General features: G+C 45.7%; 1 protein-coding gene across 3 annotated transcripts in view; it reads right to left on the bottom strand.

Moving 5' to 3' along the window:
- Window positions 1–7,965: 7,965 nt before the first annotated feature.
- The window catches only part of LOC101159732 (teashirt homolog 1), a 33,539-nt gene continuing 13,625 nt past the window's right edge, over window positions 7,966–27,879 (bottom strand). For all 3 annotated transcript variants that reach the window (XM_023964707.2, XM_078933392.1, XM_023964706.2), the window contains exon 3: window positions 7,966–12,800. In XM_023964707.2, the coding sequence (XP_023820475.1) occupies window positions 9,274–12,800 (3,527 nt within the window). In that variant the 3' untranslated portion in view covers window positions 7,966–9,273. The remainder of the gene's footprint in view (window positions 12,801–27,879) is intronic.

The following is a 27,879-nucleotide window of genomic DNA, read 5'->3' as shown; positions in this document are numbered from 1 at the left end:
TACTATTTTTTACTGGAACAGTTTTATTCATTTTGCTGCAGAAGGAAACAATAGCAAATGATGGAAACCAAATGATTGTAGTTTTTTTCCTGGAGAGTCCAGCTCATTCCTCTTTGAGTGACAGCCAGCAGTGTTTTCAAGGCTCTCCTTCCAAGTGAAGTCCAGGCGACAAACTGCGCATCACAAGCCAGCCAAGATGGCATCCGTCTCACAGCCCTGCCACTGATCCCACCGCCATCGGCCGCCAATCAGACTCATCACATAGCTGCCTTCTGCTCGCTGACAGCATCCAAGGCCAGAAAAGCCTTAACTCTTACCCCACCTGCCTGGACACGAAACATCTCTGCATCACTTTCTCCCTCCTTGTCTCCAGTCGGATTTTATTTGCAGGAAGCGAGATTGAAGGCCAGCGAGCGATCACTCTAACGGAGATGCACCTCAGCCTCCTCACTGTCAGTGGGACAGCACTGCAGCTGGGGGTTTATCCTGTCTTTTTCTGCGCAGAGAGACCAGCCTCATCATCTTACTTTCCACACACAACACTCTGCTAAATTTATTGTGTGAATCTGCACGGCGAACATTTCTAACTTAATTGGGAATATTGAATAGCAGATAATTAGATATTTGATGTGACACGTGGCGTCTAATGGGCTTGATGCAGTGGTCTCGTGTTGTTCCCATAGCGAGAGGGATTTTTGATGTGTTGTCAGGCTGCAGTGTAAAAATAACTGAAGTGACAGCAGTGACTTGGTTGTCAGTGTTGTCGAGGATGGTGCGGATTTTCACAGCCGTAGGTCCTGTGCATGTGTGCGCCTGTGTGTATGCACTGTTGTGTGTCTGTGTGCTCGCTTGCACTTGTATGTGTGTGTGTGTTTGTGCGCCGCAATGTTGTGGGTGACAGTGCTGATCGCTGTGTGATGACAGCCTATCATTGTCGCTGTGCTAGAGTGAGAGTGGCAGGGGGGCCTTTTTGGCATGTGTTTTCTCCACGCCTTCATCTGTGTCTGTGGCACTCCGAGCTTGGCTTAACAAAGGAGAAGCAGGGTGGCGAGGTGGAGGGGGGTGGGGCTAGCCGCCGAGAGCGTGATGGCAGCGCAGTCACATGGTGCCAGTTTCCTTTTTTTTCTTGTACAGTTCAGGAACAGGAAGCAGAATTCACAGTTTCTGGGAGCAAAAAGTGGCTGCAGCGTGCAGCTCTCACACTTTTGATAGTCACAACGAGCAGTCGCAACTACCCAGATTTGAGGGCGTGAGGGTAATTCTAGGATCCAAAGACACAATTTGGATCATTCTGGTGAAAAATGGCCCCAAATCCTCTAACTATCAACAAGTGCTATGGGAGCACTCCCCCTTTTTCCCTGGTCGGAGCTTAGGTGTGGGTAAAAGCTTTTATAAAACTAGCCTTAAGCCATAACTCACAAAGCGTTTTTAGCAGACAAATCACATGATTCTCCGACAGAAGAAATCTCTGTGGGCTGCTCTGGAAAGGCGGTAAAAGCCTCTTTCTCCTCACTGTTATTACTGCGCCCGTAGACTATAATGAAAAATAAACTGAAGCAGAGTTCATATCGGGGGGGATTGATCCTCCAAAAACAGCTCTGTGGGAGCAAAAACTCCAAGAGAAGCTGGCCCTGGCATACTTTGGAACCAGTCCAAGTCATTGCACATACGGTGCATGCAATGGAAACAATGAGGAGGGTAAAATTATCTCGGTGAAGTGACAAGAAAGTGACAGGCTGTCCATTAAATCAACACCAAACTGCAGCTTCCTGCCTTAGTACAACTGTGCTGGTCATTAACTGCTCTGTCTGCCAATCGGTGTCCTCCACACCAAAGCCCTCAGTCATCTGCTGAGCCCTCTATGAGGAGAGCACTGGAGGATTCTGGGTATAAACCAAAACCCAATGTCTGGCCCGTTTCTAGGAGTTGTAGATTAAAAAAGGGATTCTAACGTTACCCTCTGTTTATTTTTCTGGCTTGTTAGCTCAACAGCAAAAGTGGATTAAAATAATCTAAAGACATAAAGAGAATGACATTAAAACTAAAGAATTGTGTTACCCATGCTTTGCAAAAAAGGTTCTTGACAGAAAATCCTAAATTGTTAAAATAAAATAAAAAAAGTTCTACACAGGAAATTGAACACCAAGATAAAAAAAACAAGTTCTGTGCTTGGAAAACAGAAACATTGCATTACATTTCAACAAGATTTTGTGGTTGTCAAATAATTTTCCAGAATGGGATCCAGAAAAATTTGATTTTAATTTGTTAAACTTCTTCAGTGTCCATAATTCTTTTAAATCTGAAAAAAGACTAATCATTTGTTGACATATGACTTTATTCTAAGGTTCTCATTGTAAATGTGGATGCAGCTATCCTTAACTTATCTTGACTCCAGCTTCTGCTATGAAACAACAGTAGAGGATTGTGTGTCTGTCTGCTTCGCTTTCCATTCATTTCACTTCAACTTGGAATCTAAATCAATTTAGTTTAGTTTTATGAACCATAACACCTCAGAAACCCTTATTTTTGGGTGTTATTTAATTCAATTAACCATCACTTTTTTCCTGGTCTTGCAGTGAAAGTGGTAAATTATTAAAATGTCTGGAGAAATTTGAGTTTCTTTCCAACCAATCACTGAACGTTTTCACAGCAGAGGTTAACATCTGATGCATACATGCCGGATCAAAAGCAACATGTGTAAAAAGAATGAAGAAACTCTTTTCACAGTCCTTCTTCAACTTCATAGTTCAAGTGACCCCGACGGCGGCAGCTGACTGTGAAGACTTGAATGAACAATGTTGATGCTGGATCACAAGGGAGCAGTGATTGAGCCGGGTGTGAGAAATGTCTGGGAACAGCTTCCAAACAAAAACCTCGCAGTGATTTTATAAAAAGGGGGTTTGAATGTATGAATGATGTCTTCTTGTCCTCCGGGCAATGATGGTTTTATGAAGTTCTCAGTATTTGGTGCTTTCATACAAGACGGAAAAAGGCTTTAAAAAAATCCATTAAAAAATATTACTGCTGCTCTGATAGACCTAGAAATTCCTCTCTACAAACAGAAATAGTGTTTTTTTTAATGCAATCATAGTATATACATAATTATATATGTATATACATTTACAGTTGTAAACATGTGCATTAAAATCAGTGACCTGGGAGTTTGTGGCCAGAATGAGGCCTGTCCGGAAAAAGGCCTCGAGGGCCCATATGCCTCAAAGTACTGTCTAATCTGGTTACCGCGGCACCAGCGGGGATTAGTGGGATGATGAGGGAGGGCCTCTCTAAAGAGTCTAGTCATATGCATTATTCATGCAAATGAAATAATTTGGATGAGGGGACAAAGACAAAGCAGGAAGGATTTTTGTTTTGACATCAACGCTTTGGTCTGTGAATCTGTAAACACACCTGCACGTTCAGCGCACAGTTTTGACGCAAAACCTTAACAAGGACCCCGACCCCACAGCTCACTGAAGCAGCGGAAGCTGATGCTTTAACAACACGCTGCAGCCGAAGCTGGAAAACAGTCACATCCCGTGAAATGACACGGGGTCATTTCCACCAAATCAGTCATTTTCACTCATGAGCAGACGAGATCAAGCCTGTTATTTCATGTTGGTTCAGTGTCACCAAAGCATGGATGTGTGTGTGTGTGTGTGTGTGTGTGTGTGTGTGTGAGAGAGAGATAGAGACAGCCAGGGAGTCTGCATTGCAGGATTTGAATGCACTCGTGTTTGTGTGCTCCACAGTGGACATGACAAATGTGTGGCGTCTTCGGGATGCGCTACACCAAGATGCTGCTTACCACCGTCCCTCGTAAACACACACCCTGCCACCTCTCCGCCCTCGTTCGACTCCTCCAGCCCCCCACCAAACCCACCTGCATAATAACCCCCCTCCCCCCCCCCAACCCCTTCTGTCTTCCCTGCCAGAGCGCCCATGTCCAAACCAAACACAACAGATCAACAACTCGACATGCAGATCGTGTCACGGGATAAATTATGCGCGGCGTGTCAGCTTCATACGTGGGCCCTCGGCTGGCTGTCCGTGACATGTGTCAGGGTGCCCCTGCGTCTCCGCCGCGCCACGCTAATGACGGGATGCTGGGTCGGCCTACGATGCTCTCCACCCCGCCTCTCCGCCTGCCCCCTAACACTACAACCCTTCTACCCCTTTACCCACCTCTCTACCAGCCCCCACCCATCACCCAAAGAAGACAAAGTGTCACCTCCAGAAGGGAAGAAAAACAAAAACCAACCAAAGAAAAATGAGATAATTGAACGGAAAAGTAGAGTCGCACTAAATATCTCACTTTTATTTATTTGTATTTCTCCCAAATTATAGACAATAATGCTCCCCAAACAACACGCACACTATTTAAACAACAACTCTGTTGTTTAAGGAGCCACACAAAAGTAAATGTCAGCAGGCAGGTTTGATGCTGTTTTTCAGCCCAACTCCTTTACACACACCGAATGACTTGCAGGACCCTTTAAACAATTTACGGGTCTTCTCAGCTCCCCCCTACCTGACCCCCTTTTCTTTTAAACCCACACCTTCTCCTCCCATGTTTGGTGCATTTTTTATAAACGCTTTTTTTTTCTGTCTTTGTATGCAAATCCTGTCCGACTTGTCTGAATTATGTGTGTCTGTCCGGGAGCTTGTGTGATTCGGAGTGACTGAGGATTGCACACACGGTGATTGCATCCACTGGGCCCACTCTGAGCCTTGCATAAGTAATTGAGATGTCAGTATGTGTTCTCATATTCCCACAACAAAACTGCAGGAAAACATGCTCCGTTGAAGGTCATTTGAATAATTCCTTAATAGAAGGGAGGCCTTGTTTTTCAGGACGCATGAAAAAGCAAATGTCAATGATCAAAATCAAGCAGCATCATATCTCATGGAGGCAGCGCTGATTCCTGGAGCACTTCACCCTCTATCTGCCGCCCCGTCTTTCTGAAAAGATAGATAAGGGATAAGTGTCTTTGTGCATATCAAACGCAGCACAAGCCACTTTTTCTCAAGGGTCTTTTTCAAACAGAAATTGGTTTTGAGACATTTTCTGTGTTGACCTCTTTGATTTGAAATAGGAAACGACAGGAGCATGGTAGCTGCGCTCATGCTGGAGAAAAGGGGGAAGGAAGCCTGCGAGGTCAATGATTTAATCATACATGTACACATGGCATGAGGGGAAATACACCATTATTCTTTCATGTGGGGATTATTATTGTGGCTATAGCCATGTCCCCAGGTGAGAACAGACACAGAACAGCAGCTTTACGGAAAGATTAAAAGTTCATTGTATCAATGTTGGATCTAGAAAAGAAAAATCCCTGAATAAAAGAGGAGAAGGTGGAGCGGGAAAAAAGAAAAATGAGTGTAAAAATATGAATGGATGTGTTTTCTATCTTAGTTTGTAAAACCACATCCCTCATCCAGCCGGGCAGAGGAAACATTTCATCCCCTTGTGCTTTGTGTTTTGTCCAGACTGGTGATGGATGAAGGGCCCGGCGACACACACCTGCAGATCTCACCCACCAGCACATCATAACTAAAGGCTTGGCAGCCTCTGTAGATCCCTTACATGCATTGGCCGGCTCCTGTCAAGCGCCAGCATTCTCCGTCCCACCCCAGGACCTGCCCACCGCCACGAACGACGGCCGCGTGTCCGTCACTGAAACTACGAGCGCGCTCCAGTCTCTATTCTGAAAGCACAATATAGGCAGGAAATACATTTAAATCTAGTCAATAAAGTTGATTTAGGTGAAAAAAAATTCCAGCTTCATCTCAAGAACAGGTTTTACTTAAAGAGGCATTTTATCAGGATCCAAACAGATTCCTTTGACTTTGGTCTCGTGATCAAAGGTTCACTTTCACCGAAGCTCTGTTTGTCAAGGATTGTTTGTTGTGAGGTATTGCGGCGAGGTATTATACCGAACGCTGGAGTTGCAAGCGAAGGTGGGCTTTTGTACTCGCTGTGATCCTCAGAGTGAACTTTTGCTTTGTTTTCCTGCTTTGACTATCTTGTACAAACCTGGAGCAGCGACCCCAAACACCCAAAGCCCAACAAAAGACCTGTCAGGTGGGTTTCCCTGGAGCGCACTTGCATTTTGAGGTAAGCCACAAGCTGGGGGACCTGTGGGGAGGAGATGCCCTCTGGTTTGTTTGATCTCCCTGTGGGCCTTAGCTGTGAGGTGACACCTCGAAATCAAGGGGGTCATGAAGTCACTGACACATCAACACCAACATAACCCAGACGTGCTGCAATTCTAGGGGTTAACATTTCCTCCTCTGTTCCTACCAGCCCAGGTAATTTTGTTATTCTGTTTGCGCCCTCTGTCTACACCCACCCCTGTCTGCTGTACATAATGGCCCCCGCCCTGGGAGGAAGTAGGCATTTACTTATACAAAACCTTGAGGAAATCCCCACCAATCCTCAGGGCTCACGTTCAGCAGCGCCCGAAACACAAAGACTATGCAAATCTGCCCTGCCTGCGTTTATCTACTCTCCGTTTCCGTTAGCACCACGGGAACCGGCATTGTGCCTTGCGTGGCGATTATCACATGTAATTTACATAGAATACGCACAGGAAACAGTACGCTGATGTCTAACAATGCAGAGAAGAGCCTCTATCGGCTCAGGAGTTATCTGACGGCACTGCAAAATTACAGGTCTAGCTTTGGGGTATTAAACCTGCAAGGTTCTCGTTTTTTTGCGGCGTGCAGGGAACACTATCTTGCAACATATTTATCTGTCTTGTTTGTTTTATAGCAAGAATCTTTTTTTTAAGGAAGTTGCATCTTTAGCTGGTCTAATCAGCTATTGCCAGTGTTTCCATTGTCACTAAATCCATGTATCAACACAGAAAGGTGCAGCCAGATTGAGGTGGGTAATTGCAAAAAAAAAAACCCCACTGCAGTGAGTGTGTGTGTGTGTTTGTGTGTGTGACTAACTCAGCTGACATGAGACATGTTGTGAATGTGAGGGATGGAAGTCATAACACTGCAGCATGGCTGCTTCCACACAAAGGCTGGAACTGTAAGTACTCTGTCAGGAACTTGAGACGTGAGGGTGAGATGAGAGATCAGATTCCTGATGTGGATGCCTCACCTGCAGGGCTGGCCAAGAAGGAAAAACACAGCTCGCCGCACAGCTCGCCGACGTGGTATCATGTAGAGGTCATGGTTTTAAATGAGTCCCTGTAAGCTCTAGTATCTGATGAACACCCAGGTTCTAGATTTTGTCTTGTAAGATTAAAATAAAGCACAAAAAATGTGAAAATACTTTTATAAAAAACAAGCATTTCTACTAAAAAGGTGTATCTGAGGAATTATGTTTATTTAGGGAAAGGTGACAACAAATGAAGGAGATGGTTTGGGCGCGAGCGTCAGTCTGTGAAGACGGCTGCCGTCTGCTACTGCGCCGCAGCCTTCCTCCATGCAAATATGTTATAGCTCGCTTTTAATAAAAGCTCCTCCAGGACGGACTCCTAACCAGAGCAGACACCCATCTGATTTACTTCCAAGAAGCAAGGCAAAAGTGCACTGCCGTCATTAACACAACACTGATTCTTTCAGAGCGGCCCTCCAAAGGCCAGTCACAAGCCGAGCATGGGGTTCTGGCAGCACAATAGGCAGCCTTACAGGCTTATCATCACCATCTTCATCATCACAATCACTGGCGGTATGATGCAGCTCAGTCATCAGTTATGAGGATGACACCAGTGACTCTCCTTCCTTAAAAAAAGGCCTGTTGCAGCACAAAAAAAGAAAAAAAAGAGTCCAAATAGACATTTTGGATCTCACCTCTGCAACGCCGCAGTGTGGAGCGACCATAAAAGGAAATCCTGTTAGACTGGGTTAGGATTTGATATGGGTGTGAATGCTTTAATTTGCCCAACAGCTACAGATTTGGAGTTTGGTGCACTGCCATGACAAAAGAACACACAACCACAAATATACGACTGTTACCAACTGCTTTGGGGTTTATTTTACAATTGAGAAAGAAAAGAAACAAACTAGTTGGTGCTAAAAAGTTGTTTTTCTTCCTTTTTTTTTACAATATGTTCGATAAAACATTGAAAGGTATAGTCATTGTGCATCGCTTTTTATTTATTTTCCACACCATTTCATGCATCAAATTGGATGCAAGGATAATTAAAACCATTTATGTAAACTGAGCCAAAGCTTGTATTTTCTTTAAAAAAGGACATTTTCCGTAGCTCTACGGCATATATCTATGTACACCATCTGTTTTTACTTTTTATCCTTTTTGTATATAAAATGACAGTATAAAAGTTAGAGAATGCACACACCTTAAGATACAAAGAATGCTGAGCTGTTTTTCAAATGTAAGATATGTCACATGGATTACTTGCATTTCACTGGTGGGCATGTACATGGAACGGACGGTTCGCTCTACAGCACACATTTAGAAAGAGAAGGTGGTAACAAACCATACAACTGGAAAATTGCTATAAGTTGATACTTCACAGCAAGGAAAGTATTTTTCTTTTTTTAACAGAAAACTTGCATACTGATGGCCGTCCACTTTCACTGATTGACTCCAAGAAGCAGCTTTTCTTCAAATTATTACTTTTTAATCAAATACACAAATGTTTTATAATTTTTTTAAAGCAGGCCATTGATACTTTAAAACAAGGAAATGCCAGGGAAACAAACAATACATCAAAGCAAAAAAGGAGAGGAATAAAAAAAAAAATACTTGACTTTTTCTTTTCAAATTAGATTTGAACAAATGAATGATATTTTAATACACATTTCTTTACAACGCCATAATTCAAACCATCTAAGGTGCTACTTCAGTCTTTCAGCGTTTTCTCTCATTCGCTTTTTAATGTTCATCTTCTTCATATCAAGTATTGTACAGGTTCTTTCTCCTTCTCCACCCTTTCTGTCCTCTCTCCACCTTCAGCATTGACGCAGTAGTTGCATTTTTGCCATGAAAAGATAAAAATCTCAAATTGAACCTTGTTTCACTAAAATACATGCACAGATCGGACAAATAGCATATAAATATATTACAAAATAAGTGTAAAAAAGCTTGGCGAATGAAAATAAAAGAAACACATTAAAAGACATGGTCCAGTCAGGCAGTTGTCACAACTAAAAATAGTAAGACTGATATTTTTCTGGTGGCTCACTCGGCCCAGTGCAGTAACTGTGAACAATGTCTTTTTAGTGCAATGAAATTCTAGTCAGTTCCACAGCTGTCAGTCTCTCCCCTCAGTGGCTCACATGCTTTCATGATTAAACTTTCTCCATTTTGTCCAGCTTCTCCAGTTTCTCCAGAGCGGTGACAAAAACCAGGTGGTCCTCTGGAGACTTGCCATGGGTCTTGCTGAGGTGCAGTTTGACTGCGTGCTTGCTGACGAATGTCCGGTTGCAGAGTCTGCACTGGTACACCGAGCCTGTGTCGTCCTCCGGCGTGGACAAGGCTGACAGGGGGCTGCCGAATGTCATTTTGTCTGTGATCACCTTTGAGGCAGCCTGCTGCTCCCGTAGGTGCTCAGCTGACAGCTTGGACAGGTCCTTCAAACTGAAGCCCAGGTGAGACTCCAGGTGGCTGATGTAGGAGGAGGGAGTCCTGAACTGGGAGGCACAGTCACTACAGAGGAACACAGGCTGGCACGAGTCCATGTTCTTCAGGAACTTGGTGCCCCCAGTCCGTCTCAGCTGGTATTTGACGTTAGCCAGCCAGTGAGATATGGTGGTCATGGAGAGGCCTGTAAATTTACAGATATGGACCCTCTCCTGAGGGCCCAGATCAGTCATGGCGTAGCGGCCCTCGGGAGTCTCCCTTAAGCTTGAGGCAAACTGAGCCTGCAGGATGAGGAGATGCTGCGGATTCCAGTTGGACTGCCTCCCTTTCCTCTTCTGCACCGGTGAGAGGTCCTCCAAAGCGTCCTCGAACGTGCTGCCATCAGCATCTGACTTCTCCGAAATGGAGGAGGGCGTTGAAGACTTGGGCGTCAGCCTACCTGTGAGGTTCTTCACCATGTCAGAAATATCCATCAGAGCGTTCTCTCGCAGAGGAGAGGAGACAGACTCAGGCGGGGAAACTAGGGGTTTGTTGCCGTTTACACTGCTGTTGCTCACCAGCACGCTGGTGTTGCTTTTACTGCTGCTGTTAGTGTTAGACTTATTTTTACTTAGATCTATAGGCTGATCGTTGTTTTCGTACAGCTGGTAGTGGTTGATGGGCTCAGCTGGTTTGCCCTGAGGAATGGCATTAAAAGCGGGTTTATCCATCATGCTGTTGCTGATTTTATACAGCATAGACAGAGGATCTGCACTTGGGTTTATGGGCTTGGACGCCTTCCCCAGGTGCGTGTTCATGATCGACTGGAGTGCACTGAGAGGGTTGACGAAAGGGCTTTCAGGTGAGTGATCTGTGATGATGCCGAGACTGTTACAGCCATTGGTTACAGGGGATTGGCATGCATCAGAACCATTCTTAGAGTGACTGTTGTGGCCATCTACAGGACTCTCTTTGGGTTCCTTCTTACAGATTAGATCTGAATCCACACTTCCGGGGCTGCTACTTCTCAAACCAGATGGTTTTCCTACAGAAAGATCGTTGGGAGACGGTAGCTGCTCTCTCAGTGCAGGAGAAGGAGACTTGCCTAATGATGGAGGCCTGCATCGTTCCATGCTCACCACCTTCTCCTCTTTTTCCTTCTTGACGGTGGCACCTTTGCCCGTCACTTTCTCCACAAGCTCCTCCATGGCAGTGACATTGCTCCTCAGGGGTGTAGGAGAAGAAGGGCTATGAGGGGACTGGATGACAGAGTTGGGGTCACTCACAAGACCTCGTAGCCCACTGTTGAACATTGGCTGCATCTGAACACTTTGGACGGTTGGGGGCAGAACAGTGGCAGAGCTCTTCATGGCCCCCTGCAATTGGTAGGCGGCATGAATGCTGGGGTAGCCCCCCCATGTGGGTGCGCCTGTCTGGGCCTTGCTGATGGCACTGGATACTGTGTTTTCAAGAGATTTCAGAATGTCCAAACCTTCTTTCGGTGCCTCCTCGAGATCTTCTTCTCTGAGGTATTTATATGACGTGATATCATTCTCCGATTTCTCACTTGCGTCATCCTTTTCCTCTTTGATTTTTTTATCCACTGGCTCACAGCTTTCAACTTTTTCCTCGTCCCCCCCTTCCCTTTTTTCCTCTGATGCAGAGGAGAGGGCCGGGGACACTGGTTGGGACTTAACACTACTAGGAACTGGGAGTCTGGTTGTGGTTGGTGGTAATGGAATAGACTGGATCTTCTCTTCCACCACTGGATCAAAGACTAGCTGTTTGCCCTTCTTAGATGCAGAGTTTGTAACCTTCAAAAAGTGCCCTGTGACCATCATGTGGGCAGTTAGCTGTTGGAGTGTGTCGTGTGAGCTCCCACACTCCATGCATTTGAGTATCTGAGCTTTCCGTGCCTCAAACTGCCATGTATAGCTCGCACCGTTTTGGTAGCCATATCGATTGTTCGGAGTCACGTAGGGATTAGCAGTAGCTTTCGTGTCTTTGCCTGCGTCGCTCAGAGGAATGCTGCCGACACCGCTGCCAACGTGGACAGAGTCTGGGGAGCAGGGCGAAGCTAGAGCGTCTTGAATAGCGCGTTTTTTAGCTGACGTTGGCACCAACTTTGTAGCCAAGGCTGGCACTGGTTCTTTTAGAGGCACTTTCTGGTAATGCTTGGTCTTGATCATATGAACGCTGAGATCTTGCAGGGACTCAAAAGAGTGACCACAGTACATGCACTTCAGCACCTTCTGAGCATCCTCCTTCCCTTCCATCTCCATCAAGGAGCGCTTGCGTGGCTTGGACCAGCGCTTGCCCTGATCCTCGTCTTTGTCCTTGTTGTCATCTCGATAGTGGCCTGTCTCGTTCATGTGGACCGTCAGACCCACCAGTGTGTCGTAGGCAGCGCTGCAGTCTTTGCAGCGAAACTTGCTTGCACCAGTAAAGACAGAGCCATACAGCTTGTTGTTCTGCCGGTAGAGCTGCACCGTGCTGAAGAGGCTGGGCTCAGGTAAAAGGTGGTATGGGGTCTGCTGAAGGGTTTTGGCAAGTGCCGCTTGGTGCCAGTCATAAGTGATTCCGCTACCGTTACTGGCTGCACCACTGCTGCTCCCACTGCTGCTGGAGGCACTGTGGCTGCTAACAGAGCTAGCTGCAGTGCCATTAGTGGCACTCACGTTGCTTGTGTGGTTGACAGTGGAGGAGGAGCTCCTGCCATTGTGGTGACTGTTAGCCACGCTGCCACCACTGCTCTTGTTAATGGTGGTTGTTGTAGAGGCAGAGGCAGTAGAAACAGGCTCTGCAGAGTTTGGGGCACCATTGCCACTGCCAGCTGCAGCAGACTTAGACTTCATGATGTCCATGGTGAGGCTTGACCAAGAGGCCTCTGAAATGAGGTTTGCATAGACAGCGTTCATCCGTGCCAGACTGTCCTGGAAGGACAGGCCGTTACTGGGACGGAAGGGAGAGGGAAGTGCAGCGCCTTCCCTCTCCTGACCATCCCTGTAGGAGGGGCTCTTAAAGTCTGCAAGTCGGTCACTGGCGTCGCTGAGCGGAGATCCATATCCAGCATCAGGGTTAGTGCCGTTACTGAGCGGGGAGTCTCTGTAGCTAGGCGGCTGGCCTCCATCCACATCCTCCTCTTCCTCGTTGCACAGGAACTCGGCGTCCTGACCGTCTAATGATAGGCCGTCATCCTGAAGGTGCTCCTCCTCGTCGTGATCGGCTGCCTTGAGCTCATCCTCGGGCATGTACGCTGGAAACCAAAGAAAGAGATAAAAGAGGTCAGCTCTGTCGAATTAAAGATTTACAACACACTAACAGGACCGCTGTCAAAATACCACGAAGTGAATACTCGGTGATTTGAAATGCAGGCTTTCAGTCTCATCCAAAGTCAGCATGCGTGTGTGCGTGTCTGTACGCATGCATGCATGCATGAGTTTGTGTGTGTTTTGCACACATGTGGCTCTGAAAGCCAGTGGTGAAAAAAGCCTCCAAGGGAAAAATAAATCACTGAGCTTCTGACAGTTGTCCTTTTCCTTCCTAACTATCTATTCTTCCACACATGCCTGATGTTCCCCAGGAAATCACTGGCTGTTTGGCCTTGTTAGCCAGCTGCATGCTTGGCTCTTCAATTCTCCCTTTCCCTTCATTTTTTTTCTTTTGTTCAACCACAGTTTCATGCTGTTATCTCATCGAGTCCATTTAAAATTATTAAGCGTTTTCTCAACCTTTTTTGATGGGATTAAGGTCAATTTTTAACCTGAAATAATAAGCAGTATCAGGCAGAACAGTGGCATTAAGGTTCGAAATGTAACATCTGCCCCCGAAGAAAAGAGTCCAAACTAAACCAGAAGAAAAAGAAAAACCTATTCTGATCAAAAATGCAGAAAAACCCAACAAACAAAGACGTAAAAGGTTTACTTGAGGGATACAGAAAGGCAAAAACAAAGAAGACGAGTGTGTGTGTGGAAGGTGGGGAAGACACTGAAAGCAGCAATAAGTAGGAGAGACGGGAGGTGGCTGGAGGGAGAACAAGTGAGTGAAAAGAAGATGTGCAGGAGAACGAAAAGTAAGCAGGAGGCTGCATTGGAGCGAAGGGGAGGATGGGAAAAAAAGGGGGAGAGAAGACTGGCTGTGAGGGAGGCAGGGAGACAGGAAAGACAACCCCCTAGCTTCTTCCTTTATCTCCTTCCTGCATGGTGAGATGTGTGTCCTAGATGCCAGTATCAGTCTCTCCTGATGAAACAGATGTGCTGTCAACTTCAAACGGCACGCTAACCTGTCACATCATAATCTAAGTGGACATAATACCTGATATATATACACTGGCACCATTTACTGCTGCCTGAGAGGAGATGGGTGGAGGAGGTGGGGGAGGTTAGCAGCTGCACCATCAACTGTGACTGCATGATGATGTGCATGTGTGTGAGCGCCTCCCTAAGTGCCTGCTTCGTTGGAACGCGCTCGCTTTCCCGTTCCTATCTGTTTTCTTACACACTTTGTAGTTCAAACCTGAACCCACCGACCATAATATTGCCTATAAGACTGAGTTTTCTGTGTACCACTGATACACCCCTACCTAAATGAGCAACCCCCCCCTCCAACGCCTGACAGGATTTTTGTGAAATGAGAGCGCTACAGGAGAACCTGGCTGCGCTTCAATCCCACTGACAGACTGAGACCGAGACAGTTTCTAAAAGTCCTGAAAATCCCTGACACAGCAGATTAGCATTATGTGGCGTACTCGCTACCGCACATCTGCAGAGCGTCCTGCGTCCCCCCGCCTTCCCTCTCACTAACCGTCTTCCAGCAGAGGAGGCTATCAATACATATCAGCCGTTTACAGTACAAAAGCATCCTGCAGAATGGCTACACACTCTTGGCAAGCCCAGAGGAACTGTGCAAACATACAGTAGGAATTACCTACGTGAGTCACTCATGTCAACTGGAGCCAGAGGAGGGGAAAAAAAGCTGGCAGTGTTCAACACGCACACCGGAATGAGAGGCAGCACATCAGAAATCTCCCTGGGTGAGTGACAAAACACAGACTGCAGCAGGGAGGGGCTTCCAACCATGTGCAGGTCGCCAGGGAACTCTTTGACGATCCCTGTCAATCAATTCCTGTCCTACTATGTTGTCATGGAAACAACAAAGAGGGAGATATCAAAAGCACACAGACAAAAGCCTGGGAGAGACAGACATCTGTAAAAATCACAGGCAGCAAGTGGACAATTTTGTAAGCCATAAACGCAAAAAATTAGAGGGGAAATGCAGCTAAGTCTGATCTCTTCATCTGTTTTGAAAAGCTGCATCCATCCGGACAGGATGCCAAAACGTGAGGAGATTATTAGGGGCTGCGCATTGACTGAATCACAGCAACTAGAAGATGCGTGTTCCTGACTGGCGAGCAGATTAGGCTTCTTTTTCCGGTCCTGTATGCACATATGCGGAACAACATTAACAGAGAAGGGGCGGGGCCCGAAACGCTCGCCGTCCCCGGCAGTTTGGTTTGCTGAGAGGGTGATCGCTGTGAGCAGGGCCATCTGCACGGGCGCCAAAGCGCCTGTCACTTTTGCTCGGGGACGTGCCGCCATCAAGGAGACAGGCGGCAGCGCGGCCAGGATGGGACCGCAGACTCACTGTCAGAAGCAGCAGCAATCAAGCCCACCACCAGCCACGCCACATCACCAACAATACCCATCGAGCAGCCAAGAATTAGCACTTTAGTGTCACTGATCTCTCCAGATATCTACGCTCAAGGTTAATGCAGGATTCAACACAACGTGCTCCAAAATGGGCTTCCAGCTGCTTCTTTATGAGCACCTCTATAAAAGGTGCATCAATTTGTTCTGCATGTCACCAAAAATTGTGCTGGAAGCTTCAAAGGTCTACCCATGTATTTTGTATTATTGCTTTTCAAATAATAAGTCTTCTAAGTCAGGCATGTCCAAAGTCCGGCCCATGCGCCAAATGCAGCCCGCGTTCAAACGTCTCCCAGCCCACAGGATTTGTCATGAAATCAATAATATGCAGCCCCCAGAACTTTCTAAGAAGTGTGTGTGCGGTTTCTGGATTGGGATTGGAGTGCTGTAAACAATCCTGGACCTTTCTGTCACACTTCCCTGTAGTTGCTAGAAAGAACAAGTGGAGAATTATTTTAGTCAAACACAAAACAAATTGTGTTTGTACTTTAGAATAGGAAAACCATTCATTTCTTGTGCTTTACATTTAGAGGTTTATAGAGACCATTTAATAGTGAATATTATGTAACATTTCATGTGAACTGTACTTTTATGTTGACACAAGCTTTTTTTTTTCAGACATACTTTTTCTTCATTTTATTTCTGGTCTTCAAATATAGAATCCATAGTAATTTGGGGGAAAATGGATTTAGACGTTTTCTGTTCTATGTGAGGAAACCAAAAGCATCCCATTGGACCCCCTTGTTCCATGTTTTGCCACGACAGATGATTTATTATGACTACTTGCTGGTAAATTCTGAGTCTCATACCAGCACAACACTGAGCTTAAAGAACCACTCCAACTAAAACAGTGTTTTTGGTGTTTTAACATGTTTCCAATAATGGAGGACATGTTTAAAGAGAAGTGGCTCAAATTTGCATTTCTGAATATTTCTTTTTCAAATTGAGCTTGAAAAATACGTAGAAAAGACGCTGGAAGGGCAACAAGCCCCCTGCTCCTCTCCATTCTGATGCATCCACTAGTGGACGACTAGATCCATGAACCACTTTTATTTCCTCGTCTGAGCTGGAATCTGGATCCAAACTGCACTGATTTGCTCGCCATTTTGTTACACTGGTAATGTTAGGTTAGGAGGGTGGGGGCTAGATGGATAACAGGAAGTGTGGGAGGGCTTACTCCATGGCAGGGGGAAACCTCTAACAAACTCCTGCCGCTCTGCAGAGACTATGTCCTAGAAAATGATAAGGTTTTTGATTTAGTCAAAAAAATGGCACAATCAGAACCAAAAGGCCAGTGGGAACAAAGGATGATGGGAGTGGGACTTTAAGTCATCTCTAAACATTTCCCTCTAAAGGATGTTAACTACTTTCTCTTCTGACAGGATTTTTGTAAATACTCCAGTCAAACACTTCCAGCAGACATGTCAGCACTTTGGCAAGGAGCGATGCAGAAACTTATCACTCCTTTTTAAAACTTTGCTCTCTCCCCTCTCTTCCCCTCCTCCTCTCCCCTCTTTTCTTTGCTGAGAGTCTGCTGGTTGTTAAATCAATATAACTCTCTGTCAGGCCCGCGGAGCTTCACCATTTGGCCGCTGTCAAAGCCAAACAAACCAGATAAGAAAGGCAGAAAGGCAATGAGACGGGAGGGAGAGAGGAGGGGGAGCAAAAAGACGGCGATGAAACCAGTCAGTTTCCCCTCCACCGCCAGCCCCCCCTCTCCAACACCCCTCCTTCTATTTATTTACACGCATTTCTTTATTTATTTGATGCGAGTTTGGGAAGAGCGGGCAATCACGGCAGTCATTTGCGGCACTAATGTCCAATCGCGCACCCCTTCACTCATGTGATTTAGGCAGTGCGGGTGTGGGTCTGAGGCGGAGAATGGCGGTGGGGGTGGAGGTGAGGGTGGGCAGGGGCCGTTTAGGCCGGCCCCTAATAGGAAACTGGCAGTCTTATTCCTTCCCCAGATTCTGTTTGTCACCCTGCTCTCCATTACGTGCCTCTCAGCTCTGATGGCTTTGGACAGGAGCTGATCAAAAAGCCATCGCTTGACCTACACGCCGTGGCAGAACGAGACTCGCACAGGAACGGGGGGGTGGGGGGGTGGGGGTGATACCTCTCGGACTGGGACAAGAGGGCTGTAAATAAAATGACATTATTATTTCCTCTGTCCCGTCATGTAGAAAAGCCAATTATGGTAATGCTGCTGCCGGCGTGTCAGAGGGAGTGCTGGGATGTGCTTTCCGTGAAGCGGCTAACATGAGAGCAATGCCCTGATCAGGAACACAGGCCTCAGTCTGACAAGAGACTGAGCAGAGAGGAGGAAGAAACAGAAATGCAGGGGGGAAGAAAGGAGACAGAGATGTGAAGCTGCTGCAAAGCTGTGTGTGGGCCGTGTTTTCCAAACGGATAAATATTGAATTGTGTGGAAGAGGAACTCATTTTACCTGCAGCCCTGGTTTGGATTTTCCATTGTCACTCTGCAGTCGTGTGAGCTTATTTCACTTTGCAACAAATCAATTAGCACAGAGTGTTGTCATTAGTCTTTTTAAATCCCGCTTCATTTTGGGAACAAAAATGGTGAGAAGTTCAGGAGTTCATGAAATATACGTGGCTGCACCTCAAATTCTGATGCGATGAATTATGCAGAGACGACGGTGAAAGAGCCGGATATTGAGGGTGATCATTTACTCCAGCGGCTAATTCGCTCTCATCTAAGGCATCCCTTCCTTAACATTCCTCCTGCGTTCGATGGGAGGACTCTCCTTTAAAATAATTCCTCGGGTACCTTTTGCCTGCCCTCCATTACCTCCCTGGTCTCACTTTCCTCCTCCTCCTCCTCTCCCCAGCCTGGCTCACACGCCCACATGGACCCCTCCCAAGCGTAATAATGGGAGCATATGGCCTAGGCAGCACCTACAGAGCCTTAAATAACTGCTGCAGCATTCCAGCTCGCTGTACCAATTTATCCCCGCACCACGTTTCAAAACATTTTGAGTCTGGGTTGAGCCGAGCAGCCAGCGGCGGAGCGGACACGTTGCCTTCAAGTAACGCGGCTACATAATGAAGGGATGTATGAAGTGCTGTGCAAACAGGATTAGCATGAAAAGGCTGTCTTATTGGCAGTTACAAGCAGAGTGAGTCAAAGCAGAGCTTTCCTGGGAACTGCTTCAGGTCAAGCTGAGCTCCAGGAGAATGGCTGCACTGTGAAAAGCTGCAGATGACGGCCTGAAGATCAGCAGAGCGACCAGCGGAGGTAGCCAGGTTCTGACCCGCGGGATCCAAAGCATCAGTCACCTCCATGTGCTTCATGTGCATGTGGGATCAATATTTTGGTGCAACAACGAATCGACTTTATTGATGAATCAAATCTAATCAACCTGAACCATTAAAAATTCATCTCAAAATGAAATCACAATTGGAAAATACCTTTTAGATTGAGACATGGTAGGTTTATTTTACTATAACATAGAAATGACCAAGTGCATCAGCGGACAACATACATGTGATGTCAGCAAAAACTGTTTAACCATCATTCCAGTCCAATGTGTGGACAGACTTTGAATAAAGTCATGTGACCATCCAGTGTCTAGAATGTTCTAAGAATGTTCCCTTTGGATTTTTTGGATGTGGAAAAACAACAGTGGGCTGAACTTTAGGGAACTAACATTTTGGCTAAAAATGTCCTTATAGTAATTCAGATCGCTTAAAATGAACCAACATCGACTAAGAATTGGATCAGAAATTATAATATGAATTGAATTGTTGTTGAATTGAATTGTTACGCCCCCTTAATATTTAGCAAAAATGAGGGTCAGAGTCTGGAGAGGTCAATAGTACAGCTCACGTTCCACATGTGTCACCATGCCCCCGCCTTGGTTCTGAACCAACGTATAGATTAATGGGCAGTTTTTGCCGTAAAAGTTGTGTCTGAGGAAGATCTGTGTGCGAGGAAAGCGTACGTGAGGAAGGTGCTGGTGCTTTATTTATAGAGCAAATGCTATTTAAAGATCAGTTCAGAGAAGCTGCTTGCAGGCCACAGCCAAGATCCCTCTCCATTACAGAGCGGTGATACCACACACACACACACACACACACACACACACACACACACACTGCAGTCTGTGCTTTTAACACCGCCGTGCAGTGACAATGCAGGCAGAATTATGCAGCACATACAGCATAAGCACGTGTTAGTTGGTGAAGGGCCTGCTGGGGGAGTGCGGGGGGGGCACTGACTGACTGTTCTTCATGGAGCAGAGCAGGCTTTAACATGTTCAGAGATCAATACAGCCGACCAGAAATAATCGATTGCAATTCATCTGGCTTTTTTTTTACTTCTCACCTACTCGCACTGAGCTGCAGCTGTCCTGCAACGTAACCCATAAATAAACATACACACATTTGCAAACACAGTCATGCAGTAACACACACACACACACCTGAACAGCTAGAGCTATGGCACCCTCAATGCAAGAAAGCAGGTTCAATAAACCCCCGTATGGAATTTATTTATTTTTATTGAGCATATCACCCCATCCTGGTCCTCTCTGCATAACAAGGCCTGTATAATTAAACCATAAATTTCTGTGCGCTCCTTTAATTACCACAGACAATGTCAGGAGGCGGCAGAGTAAACAAATGGCTTTGAAGTGAGCTCGAAAAGAAAATGCTTCGACACAGCCATGGAGAAGCTGTTCGTTTTGGTGGGGAATGCTGTTGCACTTGAAAAGGATGGGAAGTTCAAAAGGGTGCATGAGCAGTACAGTAGATATATTTATATTTATATATAGATATTTTTTTCCCCTCCTGTTTTATCGAAGAATTGAGGGATGCAGTTGAGCTATTGAAAGGAGAAATAATCAGCGCATTGCTGCAAGCACGACGGTGGGCAAATATGTCGACTTGGATGAGGCGCACACGCATGCAGCTCCTAATAAAGCTGGTATGCGCGTGTTTGTGCACACATACGGTTTTCCTGAAAGTGCGAAGGTGTGTTTGTGAGTAGTTCTCAAAGCTCCCCGCTTGACTGTGACTGCAGACATCCAGTGCAAAGGCTTCGTCTTCTACAGTATATGTGCCGCGTGTGTTTGTGTGTGTGTGTTGTTTGTACATGTGTACGTATTAGGTCAATGTCAACACACAGACCTGCTTCTCAGCAGCTTAGCTAATTACACAAGAGCCCTGAAGGCCACTTAGAACAGGTTAGCTAATTAACAAACAGGCTGATTGCAGATTAATTGAGAGGTGTTCTTAATCTTCACCCCTAAATGCAATGACAAATGCTAACCGGCGTTAATTAGGCTGGTATGGAGAGCTGAAACTATACGCTGTCCTTACAGATGCTGTGGCCGGTATGGATGTGCAGCTTGTATCCAGCAAACAGCAAAAAGAAGGCTGGGCAAAGGACTTACAAGAAATAATTCATTTGTGCCTGTTGAAATATCATTTTCTTCAATGATTTGTGATCTTCACTGGTGTCCATGGATTTCATGAAATCTTTCCGCCTTTATCCACCTTTGTCATGGTAGGGAGAACACGTGAATGGAAGGGGGGGGGGTCATCTGGACCCCATGTGATAGCAAAACTGAAGATGGTTCCGTCATGAAGGCTGTAAAACACAAAACCTTAAAAGGAAATCATCACTTTGGTTATAAATATTTAGAGAAAAGCTTTTCTGTGCTTTTCTAGAACAAATTATTTCTGTGTTCCTCCCAAACGACTCCAACAGGAAAAAACTGACTTACAAGCAAACCTTTAGTTGAAATGACTAAACAAAACATGCAATTTGCATTTTATATTATAGATACTCATAGATATAGATTATAGATATTCATATATTTTCATTTTTTTTATTCTTGTGATACATTAAGGGAACTGTGAGGTGACTATTAAAGAGCATATGACTTATTTTAACAAAAAGTTACGTCTCAACCCAGAGACATTGTTCACCAGATGTCAAAAAATGTATCGGCCGTTTTTATCTTTTCCTAAGCAGGGCTTCGTTTTTGGAAATTTCTGGTTTTGTTTTGTTCTTTAAAGACTTTTCTGATGATGGAGGACATATATGAAGAAAACGAATCTTAAAATGTATTTTGAAAAGCTTATTGCTCTGCATTTTTGTTGAACTGGTAATGTTAGGTTGGAGGTGTGAGGGGCTATAAGCTAGCAGGACAGTGTAAACAGAGAGCTTTCAGCAACTGAAACTATGCCCTAGAAAATGACGAGTTCTTTGTTTTTGGCTAAAAACGGCATAATCATGATAACTTGGAACACTTTTCTAATAGATCCAGAGAAGATCGGAGTGAAACCTAAAGTAGGTTTAAGTATGTTTATATCTTCTTTTATGGTGTTTGTTCTTTTGTTTTGCTGTGCAAACTCCTTGTAGCAAGCATGCTAACTGTGGCGCTAACTGTGTTGTGCCTGTTTCTGATTTAAAAACATCCTGTTTTTAAATATGTAATTTTGTCACACTGATTCAATATTTGGCCCTTTAAATAAGAGTTTTACTGTAAACATAATTGATAACAATAAGTGGTCATTAAAGCTGGAAATAATTCTGTCAGTACCAAAGCCTTAGCAGGGATTTGAGCCAGCAGCCACAGAAACAAGTCCTTTAAAAACTTCTTCTCTGTCCTTCTGCCTGGATACATTCATCATCAAGTTCCCCCTGTCTATCACACACCTGTGCCTTTTAAGCTGGGCACCCTCCCCAAAAACATATCAGACTCCACCTGGCCTCTTTCAACCTCTGACCCCCCCCTCACCAAAATCTGTCTCCGTCCTCTAATCCCTCCCCCCACCCATTGACTCCATTGCTTCTTTCTGTGCTTCCACCACCTGCGCTTTTAAATCCCCACCACCGCCAAGATGGCCCGCTTTACCTGAACACACGGCCGAACAAATACACACAAGAGTCCCCCCTCCCACACATAATCACCCCCAAGCACGCATCTTTGCCCAGATCCCTGGAAACACACACAAACACCGGCATGTCCAAACACACACATGCACTGTCCCTGACGAGACAACAGCCAGCAGCAGCTGCTTCCATCTCCTAGCAACAGCAAGCCTGATAGATGACCCAACGATGGATAATTACCGTAAATCACCGCAGCTCACACACTGAAGGCGAGAGGGGGAGAGGGAGCTGGAGGAGGACTTAAAAGAAGGGGATGGGGGGGGGTGGCTGAAAGGGATCAGAACTGGAGGGCTGGGACTGGTCATGTGTGCACTAATGCACCTTTATGACAGCAAATTCATCCGCCTCGCAAAGGAAAGGCACACGCACTTGGTGATGACCACACAAACTGTCACGACGCCCCCCCCCCTCTGCCAAACACACATATGCACTCGCATCAGCATATATGTAGTGCCAGTCTGAGCCAACGCACTGGAGCCGTCCCCCCTCGCCTCCCTGCAGAGGGGCTTCCATGTCACAAAAATCCTCCACTCAGAGGCCCATCTGAGCCAAGCAGGTGCTGTACCGTGGATCTAAACAGCACTTTCTAGAACCACAGACTGCATGACACACGAACACGTCAGACTTTAGGTTGGCTTTTGTCATGCAACCGTCCTAGAGTCCAGCATTCAGTCGGCTGAGTTAGAAACTGTTGCTGAAGCTTCAGTGGACAACAGTACCTTTTCTCAGAGGAGAATCACCAAGACAGTAACTGATACTACTGTCTTGTATATTTCAAAGGGTTTTCATTGAGTAGAATGACACATATTATTGTATAAATCATGGATATTTCTTTGTTTTTTGTTGATATTATGTTGTAACGAAACAAAATAACAAATCTGTCTAGATGTGAATAAAAGTTAGCAGATCCTTTAACGTGGTCAAAATCTCTCTAGCTCTACAGTTCTGTTCACGACGGACTCAGCAACGCGCGTTCAAGTGACCACTGTCAATTTAAAGTCTATGTAGACCCGTGTACACGCGTGTTCCACGTGTAGCCATGCAATTCTGTTTTCAGACTCTACATACAAAATACAGGTCCATTGAACAGGGTGTTGACAGGTAGTGGGTCTTTAAAGGAAAGAAGCATTCACTTGATTTTAGATAACAAAGTCCCTAAAAAGATAAAGATAAGAAACCCAAAAATCTTTAGGATTTAAAAGCTTTTCCAATCACCACTCTTGGGAAACACTTACAGAAACGTGATCAATGCAGGGGAGCCTCCGAAGTTTTAGACAAAGTTTACTCAGACTTCTTCAAAAATAAAGACACACTGCTGCTTTTTTCCACTCTCCCATCATGCAGTCTGTCCCTCTTGTTCCCTTCTTTCTTCCGCTCCATCCCCCTCTCTTCCTGAGCGAGTCTTGGCTGCAGCAGACATTTGATCTGGCTGCCGTGTGATAGATTGACAGGTAATGAGGAGGTTGAAGGGGCGTTGGAGACAGGAGCAGGTGTTCAGCACAGTCTTTTTGGCCAGCGCTAAGCTGCCATGTCCTTCACTGCTGTACCGCAGCACTCCTCTTCCTCGCTCTCTCACTCCTTCTTTCCTTCCTTCTTTCCACCACTCATCCCTCCCTCCCTCCCTCGCTCCCCCTCTTCTCTTCCGGAGAGAAGAGGACGATGCAATCCATCACGCGATGACACGGTTGGACACAGACTGTCTTTATATGGGGAAACGCATCGGCCGTGGAAATAAATAGAGAAACATGAAGTCCCATGCTGGCAGCAGCAAAGCGGGCCTCAGACCCATCAGTCAAAGCGTGTTGAGCGGCGGTCCAAACGACCTGCCTACAGACGGCTAACGCATAATCACATGTAATCACTGCCCCCTCTATGACATCAACGTATTTCTATATACTATACTTTAAAGGACAAAAACGTTTCAACAAACATAAATTATATCCATCCAGTCTTTTAAAAGTCAAAACATTTCTTAAGTTTTGCAGCACAGTTTAGAACTAATCACCATAAAAATGCATTCTTTTTTGAATAAAAACAGTTAATCCATCAAATTAAAATTGGCCGAGGATTGGGATGACTCAAAGGGATTGAGGTCCGTCCCTAATTTAATCTGTGGAGGACAAAAGTCTAAATATTTGTTACCAAATCAAAGTTTATACAATAGAAAGGATCATGACCTGCTTTTCTGTTCATGATTTTCACTGTTAAAGAAGCACATTTTTCACAATAAAAGATTGAAATCGGACCAAAAGCATTTCTGTCAGAATAAGGAGGGATTGTAATTTGAAAGGCTACAGGAAGTTTCCTGTTTTTGCTCATCTGGTTTATCGACCTTGTGCCGGGCAGTGCGGCCTCGCCGTGAAATCAACACCAAAAGTAAACAGCTGTTAACATGGAGGGAGAGTTAAAGCAGGAGACTCTGTGTCACACACCTGCTGAAGGCTGCACAAATTCTCACAAGCACTCATGGCTGATTTAGCTGCTGTTGCTTCAGTCTACAAGCACACAATTACGCTGATAACAGTTAGACTTCAGCATAAAAGCGTGCCTTGGAAAAAGGCACAGTAACCACAGCTGTTAAAGGCCTTTATTTGGAAAAATTTGGCTGATTTGAAGACGCCGGTCTCACATACTCAACAACAATTTGTCTTTTTGAGCACATTTGGAGCAGTTCAAGTCCTGCTGATAGAGTCAAGTGTTGCTTTGAGCAGCACATCATCAGAAGGAGAAAATATCCAAGAACAGAAATAAGGACAAGATGACGGTTGAGCAAATCATTTAGAATTGGAAGACCCACTCCAACAAAACATGTGTTTTGGGGGTTATTTAGCCTGTTTTTGATGATGAAGGACATATTTAAAGAAAATTATTTCTGTTAATACAGGAGCAGACAAAAAACAGCTGTTTGAAGCGAAGCTTATTTGTGACGTCGAAAATATGTTGGGAGGCCAGAAGCCCCCAGCTCTGCTCCATTCTGATCATCCACTGTCAGACAGACAGATCCATGAACGTACGACTAAACTGTACGACTGGATGGCTCTGATACATTGCTGCCATTTTTGTTGCACCGTTAATGTTAGTTTGGGGGTGTGAAGGGCTGTACACTAGCAGGAGAGAGTGTAAACAGAGAGCTCTCAGCAAAGGAAAGAGGGAAGATTGGTGGGTTTTCTCTGCAGCGATGGTTATGGTTATGCCATTTTTAGCCAAAAAAATGGCATAACCATAATTTCAAAAAACAAACTTGGAGTTTTTCAAGCAAAAAAAAAAAGGAATTTGGAAGATTTTCTTATACATGGATCCCTACATTTGTAGGTGGTTTCCCTCAATATGACCTCATCATATTGTCTGGATCTGATTTGTGTCATAAAAACCTTCCGAATGGTCTATGCTTCATGTTCCAGAGAGCAGAGAGGATCTAAAACTCCTCCTGCCAGCTCTATCCTTAAAAACACCTGACATCCATTGAGGGTGGGGCTATTGCTATAGTTACCAGAGGGGGAAAACAAGGCTTCCAACTATAAATCCACCCCCTCCAGTTTACTGCCCAGCATTAAAGGACATGTCACCCTTGTAAATCAGCTGAGCGAGAAGACAGCGGGCTAAAACAGGCCGCATTTGCATGTTCCCTCAAACATTCCTGAGAGGTGACCACACAGCTTCGTCCACTCCACATCATGAGTTATGACATCTGTGTCTATTTCTTTCTCTTTTTTTAATAACTACTTCAACAACTGAGTTTAAAAAATGATAGATCCAAGCTCCGGTGAAACCAGAAAAGCCGCTTCACCTGGACACTTTTAGAATAATTCTCAATAAGAATTAAGGGGAGAGCTACGAAGCTTTGTCACACAACTAAAAAAAAAACGTTTTTATACGGGGAAAAAAGTCATTGATGTGAAATCAAACACACACTCCTGTCAGGGTACAACTTTCCTGCTAGCACACAGGCAAAAACAGCGTTGGACGCACACGCAGACACCCACACTTTTTAAGCCCTCGCCTGGCATCAGCTGTCACACAACCTGTCTCTGAGAACTAAGCAGAGACAGACGCTGTCAACTTAGAGTGCGTCAAATGCCCACATCCAGCCAGGCAGAGGAGAAATCAAGCCCGTCTCCCGGTATAATTTGCGCTAATCCTTCATAGGAGATAGTGAAGTCTATGGCATATCTGCCTAATAGCATCAGTCACCGGCAGGTTCTAATCTCATAGTCAGACCCATTTCCATCACTGACTGACGACAAAAGTACCAGCACAAAGTGTGATTACTGTCTTTTTTTCTGCATTTCTGCCTGACTTGAGTCCTGATAATGAAGAAGAGAATGAGTAAAAAGGAGTACAGAGAATTTACAGAAGACAGGTGGGCAGAAAAAGTCAGGGCATGAACTCCTCTGAAAGAGAAGAAACTGTGGAAAAGAGAGTGAAAACCTCTCATTCAAGAGTTTACCCGAAGACTCGCACCCTTCCGTGCACGCACAGCCGTGCACGCTTGCATAACTCCTTTTCAAAAGCGCCTACAAGCAGCGGTGTTTGTCCTGCTCTGCTGGCTGCTTCACCACGTGCATTTGAATGCCGACTGGAGTGCATCCCTCTCTTTCAGACAGCGCAATAAAAGACGACTAGCACAATGAGGGCTCTTTTCAGCCAAGTGGGGAAAGCACCAAAAGAGGGGGGGGGACCTGCAAAACCGCAGTAGCACTTCAGCCATAAGGCTACAATGAGATGCTGAGCCAGAAAACCGAAAACAAACTGTAAACATGGCAAGTCCTTGAGCTGCAGTTCTCTCCCAGCCTCTAGGCGTGACCCGGCCAAAGCGGGGACACAAAACCAAGCAGGGTTAGTGCACGGGTCCTAATGAAGCCCTGAATCAGTGTCTGATGAGAGCAGGCTGAAGGAGGTCGCAGAATGCAGACGGCTACACACCCCACCGCCAGGATGCAGCGGGAAAACAGCCACCAGAGTGAGGGGAGCTCACAAAGATACACGCACCAGCATGAGCCGGACCCTTCACCGGCAAACACACACATGACACACACTCATCTAAAACCCATTAACCCCCCACCGCTGCCGCCACCTCAAAAAAACGCTCGCCTTGCCTATGGGCTGAAAGTCCCGCCTCTTTCCTCAATCCTGCTCATCTGAATAATATCTGCGGTGATGAATGGCACCACAGCTCTGATATCCACAATCAATCTCAGCTTTAAAGACACATCCATCTTTCGTAACGCTCAATGGTGGGCGGCGTTGCAGGAGGTGTTCGGGTGCTTGTCTGACCTCCTGAGGGGAGCTGAAGGTGGGGCGAGAGGAGGACGCGATGATGGAGGCCAGGCGGGGTGCGTGGGGTCTGGAGGAACTGAGTGATGGCTGTCCAACTCACATCTGGCAAAAAACGCGGCTGATGAAGACAAATGCCACGACCCCGCCCAGCCACACAAATACAGAGATGGAGATGGAGGCTGGGCCAACAGAGGCTGCGATATGGCAGCGGGACGTGACGGCATACAGTCAGCCACAAGTTACGGCTGTCTGATCTGGAAACAAGCCGCCAAACTCTGATCAAATAAAAAAAAAGCTGCTACTGTACAAGGGAAAGCCCTCAGGCTAGGGCCGGCCCCTGTTACAGTCCACAGAAGTGTGTGTGTGTGTGTGTGTGTGGGGGGGGGGGGGGGGGTTTAGTGAGCTGGAGTGTTTAAAGAGTGAACTATCCA

The sequence above is a fragment of the Oryzias latipes genome, chromosome 16, assembly GCF_053564925.1.
Source record: "Oryzias latipes strain Hd-rR chromosome 16, Olatipes_Hd-rR_3.1".
Classification (NCBI taxonomy): Eukaryota; Metazoa; Chordata; class Actinopteri; order Beloniformes; family Adrianichthyidae; genus Oryzias; species Oryzias latipes.
This window is presented reverse-complemented; position numbering and strand designations above follow the sequence as displayed.